The sequence below is a fragment of the Aquarana catesbeiana genome, linkage group LG02 (genome assembly GCF_042186555.1).
Source record: "Aquarana catesbeiana isolate 2022-GZ linkage group LG02, ASM4218655v1, whole genome shotgun sequence".
In the NCBI taxonomy this organism is placed as follows: domain Eukaryota; kingdom Metazoa; phylum Chordata; class Amphibia; order Anura; family Ranidae; genus Aquarana; species Aquarana catesbeiana.
Window position 1 is genome coordinate 457,973,340 of NC_133325.1, and position 19,299 is coordinate 457,992,638.

A 19,299-nucleotide genomic window follows, 5' to 3' on the forward strand; every position below is an offset into this window, starting at 1 on the left:
TCGGCTTGTCTTCAGTAAACTGTTTGCAGGCTTTCTTGTGCATCATCTTTAGAATAGGCTTCCTTCTGGGATGACAGCCATGCAGACCAGTATGATGCAGTGTGCGGCGTATGGTCTGAGCACTGACAGGCTGACCCCCCACCAATTCAACCTCTGCAGCAATGCTGGCAGCACTCATACGTCTATTTCACAAGGACAACCTCTGCATATGACGCTGAGCATGTGCACTCAACTTCTTTGGTCGACCATGGCGAGGCCTGTTCTGAGTGGAACCTGTCCTGTTAAACCGCTGTATGGTCTTGACCACCGTGCTGCAGCTCAGTTTCAGGGTCTTGACAATCTTCTTATAGCCTAGGCTATCTTTATGTAGAGCAACAATTCTTCTATTTTCAGATCCTCAGAGAGTTCTTTGACATGAGGTGCCATGTTGAACTTCCAGTGACCAGTATGAGAAAGTGAGAGCGATAACACCAAATTTAACACACCTGCTCTCCATTCACACCTGAGACCTTGTAGCGGGGAGACCTTCCCGGGGAGGGAAAGTGGCTAATTTGGCCAAATTTGGACATTTTCACCTAGGGGTGTACTCACTTTTGTTGCCAGCAGTTTAGACATTTATGTCTGTGTGTTGAGTTATTTTGAAGGGACAGCAAATGTACACTGTTATACAAGCTGTACACTCACTACTTTACATTGTAGCAAAGTGTCATTTCTTCAGTGTTGTCACATGAAAAGATAGAATAAAATATTTACAAAAATGTGAGAGGGTGTACTCACTTTGTGAGATACTGTGTGTGTGTGTATATATATATATATATATATATATATATATTACATAATATAGTAGTTCTAATATAATATCTATAGCAGAACATCGGTCTGGAAGGACAGAGGTTGGCTATATATTATCACACATTTTTGTGAGTTACTGTATATGACCCTTTCCAACATGGCATATTAAAAGTACTGGTCAAATGTGGAATTGTTCACCATCAGTCTTACAGTTCTTGAAATTGATGCAAGAGGTGATGGTTTTCATTGTAAGTGTGTATACAATTGCTGTCTGTCCTGGTTATGGGTAGACTGTTCTCAGAAATAGCATGCTTTTGTGGTTTACATTGCGAGCTGAAACTTCCGTTCCCACTTTAGTTCTTGCCTTAAAATGTATACTGTGGTTACACATTAAAGTAAAAGAAGAGGTATGCTATTACTATACTTAGGAGATCACACACCTGCCTCACGCCTCTATATAAAATACATATCATTTTTCTACCTCCAGAATTTCCTATACTCGTTATGAGGTAGATGTTCCTTTACATAAGGAGTCAACTTATACCAGGGTAAAAACACACTATAATTTTATATAAAGTGTACTCAAGCAAACACACACACTGTAAAAATAAAGTTTGGAAACTGCTATATTGTAATTGGACAAATGGTTTAACTACTCAATGGTAGAAAAAGTATTTGACCCTCACCTATAAAGTGAAAAGAGGATTACTGGAGTTAAAGAGGATCTTCACCCTGTAAGCGAAAAAATAAAAGTCAGCAGCTATAAATACCATAGCTGCTGACTTTTAAAAAGCACACACTTACCTGTCCCAGGATCCAGCGATGTCCTCACCTGACCCGGCTTTTTGTACCAGTCTAATGCTGTGTACACACGATCGGATTTTCCGACAACAAAACTGTGGATTTGGGGTCGAAGGGTGTTGGCTCAAACTTGTCTTGCATACACACGGTCACACAAATGTTGGGCAAAAATTCCGAACGTGGGAACGCGGTGACGTACATCGAGCCAAGAGCAATGAAGTTCGATAGCCAGTGCGGCTCCTTCTGCTTGATTCAGAGCATGCGTGAACTTTTATGCGTCGGACTTGTGTACACATGATCTGACTTTCCGACAACAAAGTTTTGTTGCCGGAAAATTTGAGAACCTGCTATCAAACGTTTGTTGGTAGAAATTCCTACAGCAAATGTTCGATGGAGCATACACACGGTCAGACTTTCCGACAACAAGCTCACATCAAACATTTCCCATCGGAAAATCCGACCGTGTGTACGCGCCATTAGGGTGAATGCGCTGACATCTTAACTGTGGGTAGTCCACTGTGACTCCTTGCAGCTTCACATCCAGCTTCCCACTGCGCATGCGCGAGCCATGCTGCAGCCCATGAATGGTCCTACGGTCTCCTGGGACAAGTATTTGGCAAGTACAGAATCACAGTATATATAGAATAATATGCAAAGTGGTTGGAGGGAAGCTTCAGAATGGCAAAGATGTTTTTATTACAAATTATGTGAGCAGACTGCAGTTCCTCTTTAATGAGACCCAGAATGCCTGTATGCTGGGCCCTTCAGAGTGCTGAATCATGACTGCCCCTACCTATCTTCTGCAGATTCTTATTGGCCAGTAAGGCACCAACATAGTGATGAGTCAAGGAATACTACAGGCATAGTATTATTAATAATGTGAGGCAGCAGGAATAACACAGAATACCTACCCCTCTCTTCATCTCCATAACATAAGGGGAGGCGTTCTGTAGTCCAGCATAGGAGAACTGGGTACCGTTTGAAAACAATGCTTGTTTCAATGTAGCAGAGGCCGAGTTGTTGGCTTGATAGGGAGGTTAGGAGCTCACTATTTTTCTGGTGGACTTATCAGGTATTGTTTTGTACTTGTTTTTAAAAAGTTTTTGTTTTTGTTTTTTTTTAATTCGTTTTTTTTGTACATATTGTATTTAAAAAGAAAAAACATAGCGCTACATTTCCAGTGAACATGTGAGGATATCTAAGATAATTGCAGTGTTGGTGAGGTTTTAGGAGAGATTTGAGAACTAAATTACTTTAATGCTGAAATATTGTACGTTTTATAGAAATAAAAAGCTGGAGTTCTTATTGAAAGGCCACTATAAAAATGTATATATTTTAAGAAGATTAAAGCAGAAATGCAGCCAAAATATCAAGATAAAAATAAACAGCCTATTTGTAGATTAAAACTGAAATCTGTAAAACTGTAAAAAAATAATAAATAAAACTCCAAATTTTTATGATGGACTGTCTAAGGATGCCCTCTAAGCACTACACTGTCAGTGATTGGGTGCTTCAGTTTTCTCCTGGGCTTCCTTCCGGGTTCACACTGTTTTGCCTATCGAATAGCTGGGCTGCAATGATGTCATTCCGGTGCATGCTTACCAGAGTCACTTCATCATGGCACAGAATGGGTACCGTATATGAAGTCTGAGCTGCGCATGTGCAGCTCATTGTATATTACTGCTGACATGCAGGGGGAAGCCTGTCAGCGTTTTTTAAACATTTTTATTTTAATACCACTTTAAATAAAACCAGCTTTAGCTGCAATATTCACCTTCCATCCAGGGATTACCCTGGATTGGACTTTTTCTGCCACTAAAAGGCCACAGTCCGATGACCAGCATCCTTACACTCACTTCCTCCAAATCCAGGTTGTTCTAGCCCTGCCCCAGCCTGTGACTGGATAGTGAAAGGAAAAGTAGCACTCATCTCTCTGTCACTTTGCTGTCTCCTCCTATCAGCATCCTTGTTAGCACATAAACCAATTGGCTCCTTGTGCTGCTTCTTCTGATACGAGGACAAATTCAGGTACTTACACTGCTTGCATTAAAAAATATATATATATTTGAATGCTGTATTAATGATTACAGAACTGCATTAATTTGTGCCTTTTATATCTGCCTAGAGTTCAGATTTACCAAAACTGAGGCTATAGCAGTATCCAAAGTACTTTTTTTAAACAAAATTCTATTGGTGTAGTAATACATGCTTATTTACTTTCCATTTAGCCTCTGTTATTGAAACCTCTCTGTACAAGTGTGTACTAAAACCCCTCCAAAGCACAATTTATTCTCAACTTCTGGAGATGCACAACAGAGATGGCTCTATGGAGAAGTTGCTGGAAAATCAGAAGAGGATGAAGACATGGAGCCTTAGTGAGCAGCAGCCAAGAGCAGGAATTCCTGGACCTGCTGTCATGGAAAAGATCAAGCAGAAACTGGCACTCATGCACAAAGCCTATTCCCCAGAAAAGAAAATACGCCACTTGCTGAAAGTCTGCAAGCATATTTATGAATCAATGGAAGCATCCAGTGGGAAGAAAGGTAGGTTAGATGACCTATGGTTTTATGGTGTTTCATTCTGTTTTAGATATATTCTAAAACTAGGGCTGGGGTTGCCTGCAGAAGCTTGGTGGTACGCTAAGGCCGGCCATACACGCTTCAAATCTCAGCCGTTTCAGCAGGAACCAGATTCAAACCTTTAATGGGCAGGCTGAATGTACCAAGTTGATCGATCAACTTGGGTACAACCAGCCTGCCGGATTCTCTCACGATTATCGCTACCAGCTAGCGGCTGGGGACCCTGTCTTCACGTGATATGCATCTATAGGTACCTTGATTGTTTGTGAAATAGGTGTTCATTGTTCAATGATCTGGGAGTCCCAGTGTGGAACTTCTATTTTGTATGAAAAGAGTAAAGTATATGAGGTTCCAAATGAAGTGAGTGTTTATGGGGAAGCTGCCGTTGCCAAGGAAGTAGGTCGTACGACAGACACAAAATATACTGAGGCATTTACATCCTTTATTTGGCCAATAACATAGAAAGCTTCAAGGAAGAGCTGAGTTAATCAGACTAATAAAATTTGGGGCTGGCCAGGTTAATTTTTCTTCATTCATCTCCCAGACTGCTCCTTTATAGCTTAAAGTGTCACTAAACCCACTTCATAAAAAAGTATCATTATATGCTGTATTACATGCTGTTCATACTCACTCAGTCACTATGAGATTTATTTTCTGTATTCTGCAAAAAAAAACTAGTTGCTCTTTATCTTCATCTTCTGTTCATGTCCCCAATTCAGCTAAGTATTTTGCAGCTGTGGTGGCAACTCTGCACATGCTCAGTTTTCAATGAGTTTCTATGCTGAGCATTTCCTCTCTATCACATCTGAGCAGCCCATGTGACTATAGAGTCACACATGTGGGTGTATACACAGTGGTAAATGACAGCCCACTCCCTCCCTCCTCCTCCTCCATTCCCACTAACCAGCTAAACACAATGGGGCGGGATATTACATTTAGATTAATTGTGACTTCACCTCTCTCTTATTCTAAGACACAGGTTCGAGGGGCATGACAAAGCCTGTGATTGGTAGAGATCCACCCACACCAAGTTATTTCCACAAAATAATAAAGACTTTATTTAAAAAAAAAAAAAAAAATATATATATATATATATATATATATATACATATATATATATATATATATATATATATATATATATATATATAAAATAAATAAACATAAATAAATAATAATATATAATAAAAATATATTTATATGCCATTTTCAAACATTTTATTGATATTATGTATTTATTTACTTATTTATTACTGTGCATGCCAAAAGCTGTTTTTATTTTATTTTGAACATGTGACCAGTAGCAGAGGACTAGAAGCTCCTCCTCCTTATGTTACTCTACAGACAGGCTGGGAAAGATCTGAGTCATGTGACAGCTGTATATTACATAGGAAAAATGTACTTACATTTTTTTTTTAAATTAAAATAATTAGAGTGCCATCATTCACATACATAAATAGAAGGAACAATGTAAATTAAATAGTGTTTAGTATCACTTTAAATTAATGTAGCTAGTTAGAATATTGACATACATTTTTTCATTTTTTTTCTCTCAGAGGCTTTTGGTGCAGATGACTTCTTACCAGTTCTGATTCATGTGCTGCTGGGATGTGACCTTACTTCTCTTCAGCTGGATGTGGAGTATATGATGGAACTTTTGGACCCTTTACAGCTCCAAGGAGAAGGTGAGATACGTGCTATTTCAGTTGATTGTCAAGAGATCACACACACATTAGCTTCTCTTTCTTTTTTTTTTTTATTAGTCTTTTTTTCTTTTTGGTTTCCCTGCATAATTCAAGTATAAGTCCAGCCTTTTTTTCACTAAAGTTAAGCAAGATTTACCTTCACTTGTGATAAGTAATTGAAGGAGGTAGAGTGGGTAAAAGTTATAACTTTTGTTGGGTTTTAAATGCTTTTGGTGTCCACATTGTGGTGCTTTCCCAAAATGAGTAATAGGGTAATAATCACAGGCAGTATTTCAAACTAAAACAAAAATGACTGGACTGGCATTCAACTTTAAAGTTAATTTAGGTATTGAATAGACACTTCTTGAAAAGAAGAGATGGAAATCTTTCATGTTAAAGTGGTTGTAAACTCTGTTACACCACTTGTACCTGCAGGCAAGCCTATAATAAGGCTTACCTGTAGGTATTGTGAATATACCCTAAACTTGCACAGTTTAGGAGATATTCAGAGTGCATGCAGCCGATGACATCTTAATCATATGCGCTCTGAAGGTCCATCTTACAGTGCCAGACCTTCAGAGCCTGTGCCAGAAATGGCAACTCCCAGGCACATGCGTGGGAGTGACATCATCGCACCCCTGGCCACTCATGTAGCCGCAGGCCGCAAACCCAAAAGGAAGACAGAGTGAAGATGTCAGCCATCTCAGCGCTGACGTTACGGTGCTGGTATGCTTCGTTCTATGGTAAGTCTCTCATATTTGTACTAGTATGTGATGCATACTAGCACATTATGACATTGCCTTGTAGGAATTTTTTTTTTTTTTTTTCTTTACCAACAGCGGTTTACAAGCGCTTTAAATCATATGAGTCATTGTTTCAGGAAGAAATATACAGTATGTATATTGGCAATGGTAACACGCTAGTTCTGAGACCAGATTGTGTTGAAGGCTGTCCTATGACTCTTCACCTGTTCCTACTGACCCATAAAGTGACTATCACTTACATAAAAGTGCTTTAAAGTGATACTAAACACACACTGTTTAATTTACATTGTCCCTTCTATATCTGTATGTGGATGATGGCACTGTAATTTTTATTAATAAGTATGTGTCTGATTGCGCAAAGCTCCATTGCTTTCGCATAGTGAAAGTGTCCGACCCTACCCAGCAACCTCCGATCCCTGATACATTCCTATTGGCCCATTTCTGTGATGGGCTGTCTAACTGGCCAGGAGGAATTTATGGGAGGGGGCAGACAGGATTTTACACTATCAGGAAATGCTGGAGCTTGGGTCGATCAGAAAAGCTTGGCATTCGGGCATAGCTAAGGCACTGAAGCCTGTAGGTGCCTGCAGTTTATACCTGTCATTTTAGTAGATTTTTTATATTAAATTGACAAAGGTGGCTCATGCATATTGAGCTTATGTTAACAATGAACTCAGCAACACAAATTTCCCCGTTTATCTTTTTGCACGCCATTCTAAGTCTCATATTTTATTTACAGGAGGCTATTATCTGACTACTTTGTTTGGAGCTTTGTATCACATAAGCACCTTCAATACTGTATCAAGACAGCTCAGCGTGGAGGCCCAGAATTCTATCCGCCAGTGGCAACGCAGACGGACTATTCACCACAAACAAGTGAATAAGAAAATGTCGGAAAAATATGCATCTCTGCTGGCCTCAGATGGAGAATAGCCTGGAATTTTGCTTTTACATTGTACAGTACCAAAAAAGAATATATGTACTAATTTGCACGGTCAGGTTTTCTTTAAAAAAATGACTTCTTGTATATTTAGGATTTAAAAATACGCTGTATGAGGCTGTATGTTTGTCTCTTATGGGCTAAAAAAAAAAGCTCAAGTAGATCTTTGCAGAAATGAATACTCTTCACTTCTACAAGACTATAAAATGTCCTCTGTATTTGTTTATTAGGTTGGGCAAAGGATGCAAAGAGTTGCATGCCAACAGGCACCATTTTTCTAAGTACACACCTGTTATGGGTCTGTTAAACTCCATGGGGGAAAGACTGAACTGATACTGTTTGGCTCTGATTCAGCAGGGAATCTGTTCATAGATCCCCTGCTGATCGGAACAGATGCCGCCCTAACAGAAGCATCCACTGTGTGTTTACATTAGAAGGCTGGCAGGCTGCCAGGATTCTGGTGCAATAACAAATAACAGGTAAAGAGCTCAAATTTTAGTGCCTCTGTTGTGAACTTTGCAGATACATTTCCCCACAAGGTCTACAGCTACAGAGGTGAATAAGAGTTTGTGTTAGGGCTCATTCACACCAGCAAGCTGCACTGAACTCATGGCCGCTGGGGTGTCCTGGGAAGAACAGTGCCGATCCTGTCGCATCACATTATTTACATTTTCTTCCACATTTTTTTTACCACATTACTGAAATGTAACCTTACATATAAGTGGGGTGGTGGAGCCTGTACAGGGCTTTCAGTATAAAAGTTCATATGTACTAAGTAGAACTATGGGCAAAATAAAAAATGACATATTATATGCAGTCTTTTATTAGCATGTTAGCAGCACTTTTTGCTTTTTTAATCCCTCTTGTAACATAATTTTATTACCTGTAAATCTTGCCAGAAGATTTTTTTTCTCACTTTCTGTAACAGGGTGTTAATGCTTTTCATTCTGCAATGAAATCATACAGCAATGTTGTCATCCTGTAGACGGGGTAGTCTTAGATGGTCTTGTAGTTTTAAATACATTTTCGGTAAAAAGACAAACAAATTAAAGCCTAACTTCAAAGCAAGGGGATGAGTTACAGAAAAAAACTTCTTAGGAAGTCGTTCCTTCCTAATGTTGTAAGACGTTAGAGATTATGCCCACAGAACTATGTCTTCATTTTTGGCCTTCCAATGTAACAACGGCCATTTACAGCGCAATCGCCAATCCTATGCATTAAGGTGAAAAAACTTCTGTAGTGTAGCAGCCCCCCAGCAACCCCCCCCCCCCTCGGTTTTACTCACCTGAGCCCATTCGTTCCCTCGGCGGAGACGCGCTCTACCTCTCTACCCGTTGTCTTGGCTCTTGATTGGATAGATTGATAGCAGTGCAGCCATTGGCTCCCACTGCTGTCAATCAAATCAAATGACTCGGGCACCGGGGGGGGGGGCGTGGCCAAGTCCAGCATTCTGTGTTAATGTACACAAAGGCAGGACTTGGGAGTGCGCCCGCATGGGTGTCCACCTTGGGAGAGCCTTCTCCAACGTGGGCACTCCATGCGGGGAGGAGCTACCAACGACGCCGGGGGACCCCAGAAGTCGAGGATCGGGGCCATTCTGTGCAAAATGAACTGCACAGTAGGGGTTAATATGACATGTTTGTTATTTAAAAAAAAAAAACGAGGGTTTACAACCCCTTTAAGGTGTTATATATTGTAAATAAATTCAATTTATCAGCTTTATAGACTGCCTATGTTAAATAATTATTTTATTATTTTATTTTTTATTCATTTTCATTTTAATATTTATATTTTTATATCAGTATGTGTTTGTATCAGCTGTAAAAAATATCCTGTACTAAAAAATAAAATGGCTTCCTGGTATTTCAAGTACAATTGCATTCTGTATTACTTAAACAGGACATTGTTTTAGATTGTTTTCTTACATTAGTTAGAATCACTATCAAAAGAATCTGGAAGCCCCCTTTAAGATGGGGTCCCCCAGATCCCAACCCCCCTATGTGAATGCGTTTAGGGTACATAGTATCCCTATCTATTCACCAAAAAAAGTAATAAAAACACAGAGACAGTTTTTGCCAATTTCTTTCTTAATAAATAAATAAATAAGTAAATTAATCGTGTCCCCCAATGTAAATCCATCATCAATCACACCACCCGCCGCACCCTAAAATGAAAAAGAAAACAAAAACACTCCCGCCATCGAAGGCTGGCCACCTACTGCAGGCTCTGCGGTTTGACATTTATTATATAGGTAAGGAACAGGGTCACCCAGCATGCACCGGTCCATGACATCACAAAGGGGTGGGACCACCAGGTGATGTAGCCAGGTGGCCCCGCCCCTTAGCTATATAAGAAATGTCAGACGGCAATGCCTGCGGTAGGCAGCCAGTCTTCATCGATGGCGGGCGCGTTTTTTTTTTTTTGGGTGCAGGGGGAGGATTGACCTCGGATTTACATCAGGGGACAAAGAACTGTCAAAAACTGTCTGTGTTTTTATTACTTTTTTTACACTTTTTTGGTGAATGAGTAGGGGTACTATGTACCCGCTACTCATTTGCATTGGCTGGGGGCCCCCTTCTTAAAGAGGGGTTTCCAGACTCTGATAAGCCCCCTGCCCACAGACACCCATAACCACCGGCCACGGTTGTGGGGATGAGGCCCTTGTCCCCATCAACATGGGGACAAGGTCCTTTGGGGTGGGGGGGGGCTAAGCCATATTGAGGGCATGTGGCCTGGTATTTTTCAGAGCAAGTGTCCCCCCCTCCCTGACCTGCTGGGCTGCATGCTTGGATAAAGGTCTGGTATGGATTTTCTGGGGGGACCCCACGCCGGTTCCCCTTAAAATCCATACCCGACCCAAAGGGCTTGGTATGCATTGGGGGGGGACCCACGCTTTTTTTTTTCATCATTTTTAATTGTCGACTTTTTTTTTTACATTCAGCTAACAGCGGGGAACTGATGAGTCATTAGTTGTTAAGGACGCGGCAGCTGCCTTCCCAGACCTGCTCCTTAGCAACTATTTGTCAAAAAACAGCTTTTTCTTTTCACAAATACCACATGTGATCCCGCCAGTAAAAAACCCTGGTGGTAAATATCGCATGCTTTTTTACTCTCTGATCCGTTTGTGAATTGGACTTAAGAGGTTTTTTTGCGATATTTACCGGCACATTTTCTTTCCGATAAATACCACATAATCGTTATTTTTTAATTTTTTTAATGAATTGGACTTTATTTAACCACTTGACATCTGGTCGTAGCCGAATGACTGCTACAGCGCGGATCTCAATTCCCGGGAGGCCGTCATATGACGGTCTCCCCTTTCCTCGCTCCCCATGCGCGCTCACGAGCACACATCGGGGAAATTCTGTGTTGGCCGTGTCCCTTGGACACAGCCAATCACAGATCGCTGTAAATGGCCAATCACAACAGCCATTTACAGCGCAATCGCCATGGCCAATGAGCGATGATCTCAAATGTAAACATATGAGATCATCTCTGATTGCTGGCTCTCTCTCCTCACACAGAGACAGCATGAGGAGATAGAGAATCTGTCAGCCATCTGTGAGTTTTTGTCATTTAAAAAAAATGTTTACAGTGCCTACCTGTGCAAATTGATGCCCACCTGTGCCAATCGGTGCCCACCTGTGCCAATTGGTGCCCACCTGTCTGCCCAGCGGTGATCAGTGTCCATCTGCACATCTTCACAATCAGTGCCCACCTGTGCCACCTCATCAGTGCCCACCTGTGCCACCTCATCAATGCCCACCTGTGCCAATCAGTGCCCATCTGTGCTGCCTCAGTGCACATCTGTGCCGCCTCATCAGTGCCCATCTGTGCCGCTCCATCTGTGCTGCCCCATCTGTGCCGCCTCATCAGTGCCCAGCTGTGCCACCTCATCAGTGCACATCTGTGCCACCTCATCAGTGCACATCTGTGCCATCTCAGTGCACATCTGTTCCGCCTCAGTGCCCACCTGTGCCACCTCATCAGTGCCCACTTGTGCCATCTCATCAGTGCGCACCTGTGCCACCTCATCAGTGCCCACCTGTTCTGCCTCATCAGTGCCCATCTATTCTGCCTCATCAGTGCACATCTGTTCTGCCTCATCAGTGCACATCTGTTCCACCTCATCAGTGCCCACCTGTGCCACTTCATCAGTGCCCACCTGTGCCACCTCATCAGTGCACATCTGTTCCACCTCATCAGTGCACATCTGTTCCACCTCATCAGTGCCCACCTGTGCCGCCTCATCAGTGCCCATCTGTTCCACCTCATCAGTGCCCACCTGTCCGCCTCATCAGTGCCCACCTGTGCCACCTCATCAGTGCCCACCTGTGCCACCTCATCAGTGCCCACCTGTGCCACCTCATCAGTGCACATCTGTTCCACCTCATCAGTGCCCACCTGTGCTGCCTCATCAGTGCCCACCTGTGCCGCCTCATCAGTGCCCACCTGTGCCACCTCATCAGTGCCCACCTGTGCCACCTCATCAGTGCCCACCTGTGCCACCTCATCAGTGCACATCTGTTCCACCTCATCAGTGCACATCTGTTCCACCTCATCAGTGCCCCTCTGTGCCACCTCAGTGCCCATATGTGTTAATCAGTGCCCATCAGTGCAGGCTTAGCACACACCTGTGTAGTCGCATCACCACCAGCAACCATGTCCAAAAGATGCTTTTCCGCCGAGGAGGCGTACCAAATACTTACCCAGGCCGACGAGAGCAACGGGGAGCTCTCTTTTTCCGATTCTCTTTCAGACTCCGATTCTGAGTCGGACATAAATCATGAGCCAGTCCTCAGTAGTGGAACACTGAGTGACTCAGAGGAGGAAGATATTCGGCCCGCCAAACGAAGGCGTTCTGGTGAGGAGGCGGTGCCATCCACCAGCATGACAGTGCCATCCACCAGCACCGCAGTGCCATCCACCAGCACCACAGTACCTCGGCAAGAAAGGCCAAGGACCCATGCCAGCCTTCCCTATGCCCTGCAGAACCCCTTGTGGCTTCCTCCTAATTCAGGAGAAGCCAACATTCCCCCGTTCACTGCCCAGCCAGAAGTCCAGGTGGACACAGAGAATTTTTCCCCAATAAATTTTTTTGATTTAATTTTTACCGAGGACATGCTATCAAATATTGTGGCCCAGTACAACCTTTATGCACAACAATTTATTTTAAATAATCCAACGTCCTACTATGCCCGTCCCTACGAGCGGAGAGACCTAACAGGGGAGGAGTTGAAGGTTTTTTTAGGCCTCACATTTAATATGGGACTCACCAAAAAAAACACTTTGATGTCCTATTGGTCAACCTACCCCATCCACCACATGCCATTATTCTGCAAGGTAATGCCCAGAAACAGATACCTCGTGATAATGAGGTTCCTTCATTTCAGTGACAATACCCACTGCCCTCCCCGAAATGACCCAAACTATGACAGGCTTTTCAAAATTCGGCCACTTCTAAATTATTTTTCTGAAGTATTCCCCCAGCTGTTTACCTCAGACCAAAACATGTGTGTGGATGAGTCCCTTGTTAAATTTAGTGGAAAACTTAAAATCAAACAATTTATTCCCAGTAAAAGGGCCCACTATGGGGTGAAGGTATACAAATTATGTGACCGAGTCACAGGGTACATATATGCCTTCAAAGTATACGAAGGGAAGGACACCCAGCTGCAACCCCCTAATTGCTCAGACTACTTGGGATCAAGTGGGAAAATTGTTAGGGATCTTATATACCCCTACTGGAGAAAGGCTACAATTTATATGTAGACAACTTCTACACATCTCTGCCCCTGTTCCACAACCTTCACCGGAAGAAGACGCCAGCATGTGGCACCATAAAAAAGAAACGGAAGGGCTTTCCTCAAAGTCTCATCAATAAGAAATTGAGAAAAGGAGAAACGGCAAGTCTACGAAACAAGGAGATTTTGGCAGTGAAGTGGAGGGACAAAAGGGATGTCTACATGTTGTCTTCAATCCACAATGATACCTTCGTGGAAATCCCCAGAAGGAATGGCCCCATACAAAAACCTAAATGCATCTATAATTATAATTTGTTTATGGGGGGAGTCGACTTCAATGACCAGATGCTGGAACCATACCTTGCCACAATACGAACATACCATTGGTATAAAAAAGTTGCAATTTATTTTTTTCAATTGGCCATATACAATTCATATGTAATTTACCGCATCTCCACCCAAAACCCCAAACTGCTTCCTTGGCTACCAGGAAGAAGTTTTCACTGCCCTTATATTCCCAAACGGCCCACCAGAAAATATCCGATCAGATGTTCTTAGTCGACTCTCTGAACGCCACTTTCCTGATAAAATGCCTCCCAAACCAACAGGCCAACGACGTAAAAAAAAATGTAAGGTGTGTACCAGAGCAGGATTCAGAAGAGACACATCTTTTTATTGTGCACAATGTCCTTCTGAACCAGGCCTCTGCGTAGTTAAATGTTTTCGCCGTTACTATACTTCAGTAAATTATTAATGAAGTATGGTAAACGTAAGACTCAGTTCCTGCAATTTACCTTAACAACCCCTTATGCCACTGCCTGCTCTGTAACTGACCCTGGCTTGTTATTCGACCATGCTTCTGTCTGCCGATTCTGTACATACCTCTGCCTGATCTGGAACTGACCCTGGACTGTTATTCAACCATGCTTCTGCCTAACGATTCTGTACATTCCTCTGCCTGATCTGGAACTGACCCTGGACTGTTATTCGACCATGCTTCTGCCTAACGATTCTATACATACATCTGCCTGATCTGGAACTGACCTTTGACTGTTTGACCATGTTTTTTGCCTGCCTCATGGACTGATCTTGTACCCTGCTACTGAACTAGTGGGATTCAACACAGGGGTCTCACATATGTGAGGGGCTCCAGAATTGTGGATGAAGAAAACAATTTTGTTTGTTTTCTCAATCCTAGATTAGGGTCTGGAGACTTGGAGGCTTTAAAGAGATTTGGGTGGGAGAAGCCTCTACCCCGTCCCCATTCTGTCCTGAACGAGGCCCTACCTCTGCCTGTAGGACTTACTGCCGTCATGCCTCTGCCTGTCGCACTGACCACACCACATGAACCTGCCTACTACCAGGACCAATATTTTTGGCACTGTTGACAATGTCTCTGCCTGCACTGTCCCTGGACTTTATATGGACAGTAGCCTTGCCTGCTGCCTGGACAATTGTGTTTGCCGTTGCTGACCAAGTCCCTGCCTGCTGCCTGGACCAGTGCTATCCTGTATGTATGTTGGGGTGTAATTCTTGGTATGTGCATGCTATGTATCTCTGGAACACCTGACAGTGTTCCTTGCATGTTGAATCTCTGAATGTGGCCAGGCTGTGTAGAAGTCTCACACATGTGGTATCGCCATACTCAGGAGGAGTAGTAGAATGTATTTTGGGGCGTCATTTTTGCTATGTAAATGCTATGTGTTGGAGATATCTTATAAACGGACAACTTTGTGTAAAAAAAATGCGTTTTCATTTTTTTTCCACATTTTCCAAAAACTTCTGTAAAAAAATGAACCGTTCAAAAGACTCATTATGCCTCATAGATTATATGTTGGGGTGTTAGCTTTCCAAAATGGGGTCATTTTGTGGGTGTTTCCATTGTCCTGGTGCTCCAGGGCCTTCAAAAGTGTAATAGGTGGTTGAGAAATGTGATGTGTAATTTATGCTCCTAGAACACCCGATGGTGCTCCCTTCATGTTGGGCTTCTGTATGTGGCCAGGCAGTGAAAAAGTCACACACACGTGGTATCATTATACTCAGGAGGAGTAGCAGAATGTATTTTGGGGTGTCATTTTTGCTATCTAAATGCTATGTGTTGGAAATGTCTTATAAACGGACAACTTTGTGTAAAAAAAAATACGTTTTCATTTTTTCCCACATTTTCCAAAAACTTCTGAAAAAAAATGAACAGTTCAAAAGACTCATTATGCCTCATAGACTATATGTTGGGGTGTTAGCTTTCCAAAATAGGGTCATTTTGTGGGTGTTTCCATTGTCCTGGTGCTCCGGGGCCTTCAAAAGTATAATAGGTGGTTGAGAAATGTGATGTTTAAATTATGCTCCTAGAACACCTGATGGTGCTCCCTGCATGTTGGGCCTCTGTATGTGGCCAGGCAGTGAAAAAGTCCCACACATGTGGTATCGCTTTACTCAGGAGCAGTAGCAGAATTTATTTTGAGGTGTCATTTGTGGTATACACATGCCATGTGAGAGAAATAAGCTATTACAATGAAAAGTTTGTGGGGGGGGGATCTCAATTTTGCAAAGAATTGTGGGAAAAAACTACAACTTCAAATAACTCCCCATGCCTCTAACTAAATACCTTGAAATGTCTATTTTCCAAAAAGGGTTTATTTGGGGGGCATTTGTACTTTCCTGGCTTGTTAGGGTCTCAGGAAATGAGACAGGCCACCAATACATCAGATGTGATAATCTTTTTATGATTTGCACCATAGCTTGTAGACTCTAAAACTTTCACATAGACCAAATAATTTCCACATATTTTTGGTTATTTTTACCAAAGATATGTAGCAGTATAAATTGTGGCCAATATTTATGAAGAAAAATTACTAATTTGCAAAATTTTATCACAGAAATTAAGAAAAATTTGTTTTTTTTCAAAATGTTCGGTCTTTTTTCATTTATAGCGCAAACAATAAAAAACCCATAGGTGATCAAATACCACCAAAAGAAAGCTCTATTTGTATGAAAAAAAGGACAAAAAAATCATTTGGGTACAGTGTTGCATGACTGAGTAATTGTCATTCAAAGTGTGAGAGCACTGAAAGCTGAAAATTGGTCTGGATAGGAGGGGGGTTTAAGTGCCCAGTCAGCAAGTGTTTAATGCAATAATTTATGCAAATGAGTAATATGATACCCTTATCGCATTGTCCGAAATTTTTCGTTATAAGAATGTTAGGTTTTCTAATCATTAGTGGGACCACACTGGCGTTCGTTTCCTACTGCAATGACAATAAAATTAGAGGCAGCAGGATGTAAAATTTTTCTCAAATGAGAAAAAAGTTTGTTCGAAAGTCTATTAGTGTACAGTGCCTTGAAAAAGTATTCAAACCCCTGGAGATTTTCTACATTTTGTCATGTTAAAACCAAAAACGTAAATGTACTTTATCGGGATTTTAAATGATAGACCAACACAAAGTGGTACATAATTGTGAAGTGGAAGGAAAATGATAAATGGTTTTTCAATTTTTTTCACAAATAAATATGTGAAAAGTGTGGCATGCATTTCTATTCAGCCCCACTGAGTCAATACTTTGTAGAATCACCTTTCACTGCAATTACAGCTGCAAGTCTTTTTGGGTATATCTCTACCAGCTTTGCACATCTAGAGAGTGAAATTTTAACATCACCTGACTTAAACAGGGGCTGGTGTGGCTGCGCACCCCGAAGTAATTTTTACCAGAAAAGTTGTAGAAAATCCCGTGGGGTTTTTTAGTAGCAATCATCAAAATGGATTTTTGTAAAAAATATGTTTTTATTAGCAAATACTCTGAACATGATTTTAAGAATACAAGAATTTAAAATATGAGCTCCGGTTTCACACATCACGAGGCATAATGGGTACATATGTAAATCAGGCAAAAAGATTATCACGTAATTGATCACTAGGAGTGTATATATAGTACTGCTCCTCACAATATCACTTGTGATTATAATGATGCTTGCCAGTAATAGAGAAGACCCCAATGCATTTCGACGTTTATAATGTCATAGTCTTCCTCAGGGGGTCCTTGAAACTCTGTAAGGGCATTAAAGAAAAAATGATCATATGTTCTTTTTTATCTGTCATTTCATATATATACTCTATATTAAACTCTATATTGATTGCTAAATATTTACTCTTGGTGTCATATGAACTTGTATAGACCGGAGATATCTTAAAAACTTTGGAAAAGGCAGAAAAATCCCCCACTTGTGGCGCCGGACACCATTACATCGCCATCCCTGCCTATGTCTCAAGGTAAAAGCTGGACCGACCTGTGGGGCTTACGAATGGTCACAGATGAATGTCTCACCTCCACAGATGGAGGAGGAAACAGGGAAGAATAGGATACCTATAAATTTATCATAATAAAGAAATTTCTTAGTGCCTTATACTATAATCAAAAAAGATCTATCCAATATATTAATATAAATAGCTATACATGAGAAAAATAAGTAGAAAAGTTATATTGGAGTCTATATTAATATAAGGCGTATGGCTAAAAGTTGGATATGAATATACATAGTGTATGTAGCCAAAAAGTGAAATAAATATTAAAATAAACATATATTGCATAATAAAAAAATATTTACTAAATAAAAAATTTAAAAATTCATTAATTAAACCATGCTGTGATTTTGTTATGACTGGAATAGACCTTATTTCTAATGTGTTATGCCCCGTACACACGGTCGGATTTTCCGAAGGAAAATGTCCGATCGGAGTGTGTTGTCGGAAATTCCGACCGTGTGTGGGCTCCATCGGACATTTTCCATCGGATTTTCCGACACACAAAGTTGGAGAGCAGGAGATAAAATTTTCCGACAACAAAATCCGATCGCGTCAATTCCGACCGTGTGTGGCCTGTTCCGACGCACAAAGTGCCACGCATGCTCATAAGAAATTCCGACACGGAACAGCTCGTTCTGGTAAACTTAGCGTTCGTAATGGATACAGCACTTTCGTCACACTGCAATGTTAAAAATGGTTTAATACAGAGCACTCTCTTCTTCTTTATAATGTCACAAACTTATTTCGTTACTATTTATCGGGATTCCCTCAATATATTTTGATTTCTCACATCTGACAACATAATTTTGTTGTATTTTTTTTTTTTGGTTTGGCTTTAATGTAGATTCTTTTTTTGTGTTTGTATTTTTTTGAAGGGTGTTATTTTTTTTTTGGGATTTTTATTTGTACTCCCGAAAATGTTTGTGTGTGTTTTTTGTGTCAAGTTACCACAACACCATTGATATGTTGTTCTATTTAATCTGTAGGAGATTGTTTGGTGTTGGTGTCCCTTGTTAATTTCACATTTTATGTTAGAAATGTACCTGAATCGTCACCAACAAACTGTCCTTTTTGGATTAAAACACACACAGGAGAGTAGAATTTCTCTAAAAAATTTTTATCAAAAGGGGTCACAACTAAACAAAGGCCTCTTCAGGAGTGGGTAAGGCTCGGAGGGACGCAGAAGCCTCCTGAATCAGCCTGAGCGCAGAATCATGCACGGGAGTTGTCTTCCTGGCTCTTTTATATGGAATGGGAAGGGGGAGCGTTTTAAATCAAAAGGACATATAAACAAGTACATGTACCATCATCCCAAATATCTTATACAAGGCAAGAGGCATGAGGTAGGGAGAGGTCGCAGGTAGCTGCCACTGTCGACCAGTATCTCAATACCGCATTCACTAAAGGCAATAACCCCTAAAGAGGGGGGGGGGGGGAAACGGGGGGACTATTCCGGTACCAGGTATAATCAATATTAATGGTAAAAGGTAATAGTGACAAAAACAATAATAAAATGTAAAAATTCCATTTTAATAGAAAACATGATTAAAAGATTGTAACAATAACACATACAGTTGCAATTAAAAACGGGAGCAATGCATACAACCAATTAAATTACAACTTGTAGTGAGGTAGACACAAATAGAGCTTGGATTCTCGACCGGTTTCGCGGTTTCACCGCTTTCTCAGGAGAGCAA

General features: G+C 41.3%; 1 protein-coding gene across 8 annotated transcripts in view; it reads left to right on the forward strand.

The window, feature by feature from the left end:
* The window catches only part of LOC141128384 (ras and Rab interactor 3-like), a 66,146-nt gene extending 56,710 nt beyond the window's left edge, over positions 1-9,436 (forward strand). For all 8 annotated transcript variants that reach the window (XM_073615643.1, XM_073615641.1, XM_073615642.1 and 5 more), the window contains 3 exons: positions 3,822-4,136; positions 5,729-5,857; positions 7,361-9,436. In XM_073615643.1, the coding sequence (XP_073471744.1) occupies positions 3,822-4,136; positions 5,729-5,857; positions 7,361-7,554 (638 nt within the window). In that variant the 3' untranslated portion in view covers positions 7,555-9,436. The remainder of the gene's footprint in view (positions 1-3,821; positions 4,137-5,728; positions 5,858-7,360) is intronic.
* Positions 9,437-19,299: the final 9,863 nt, after the last annotated feature.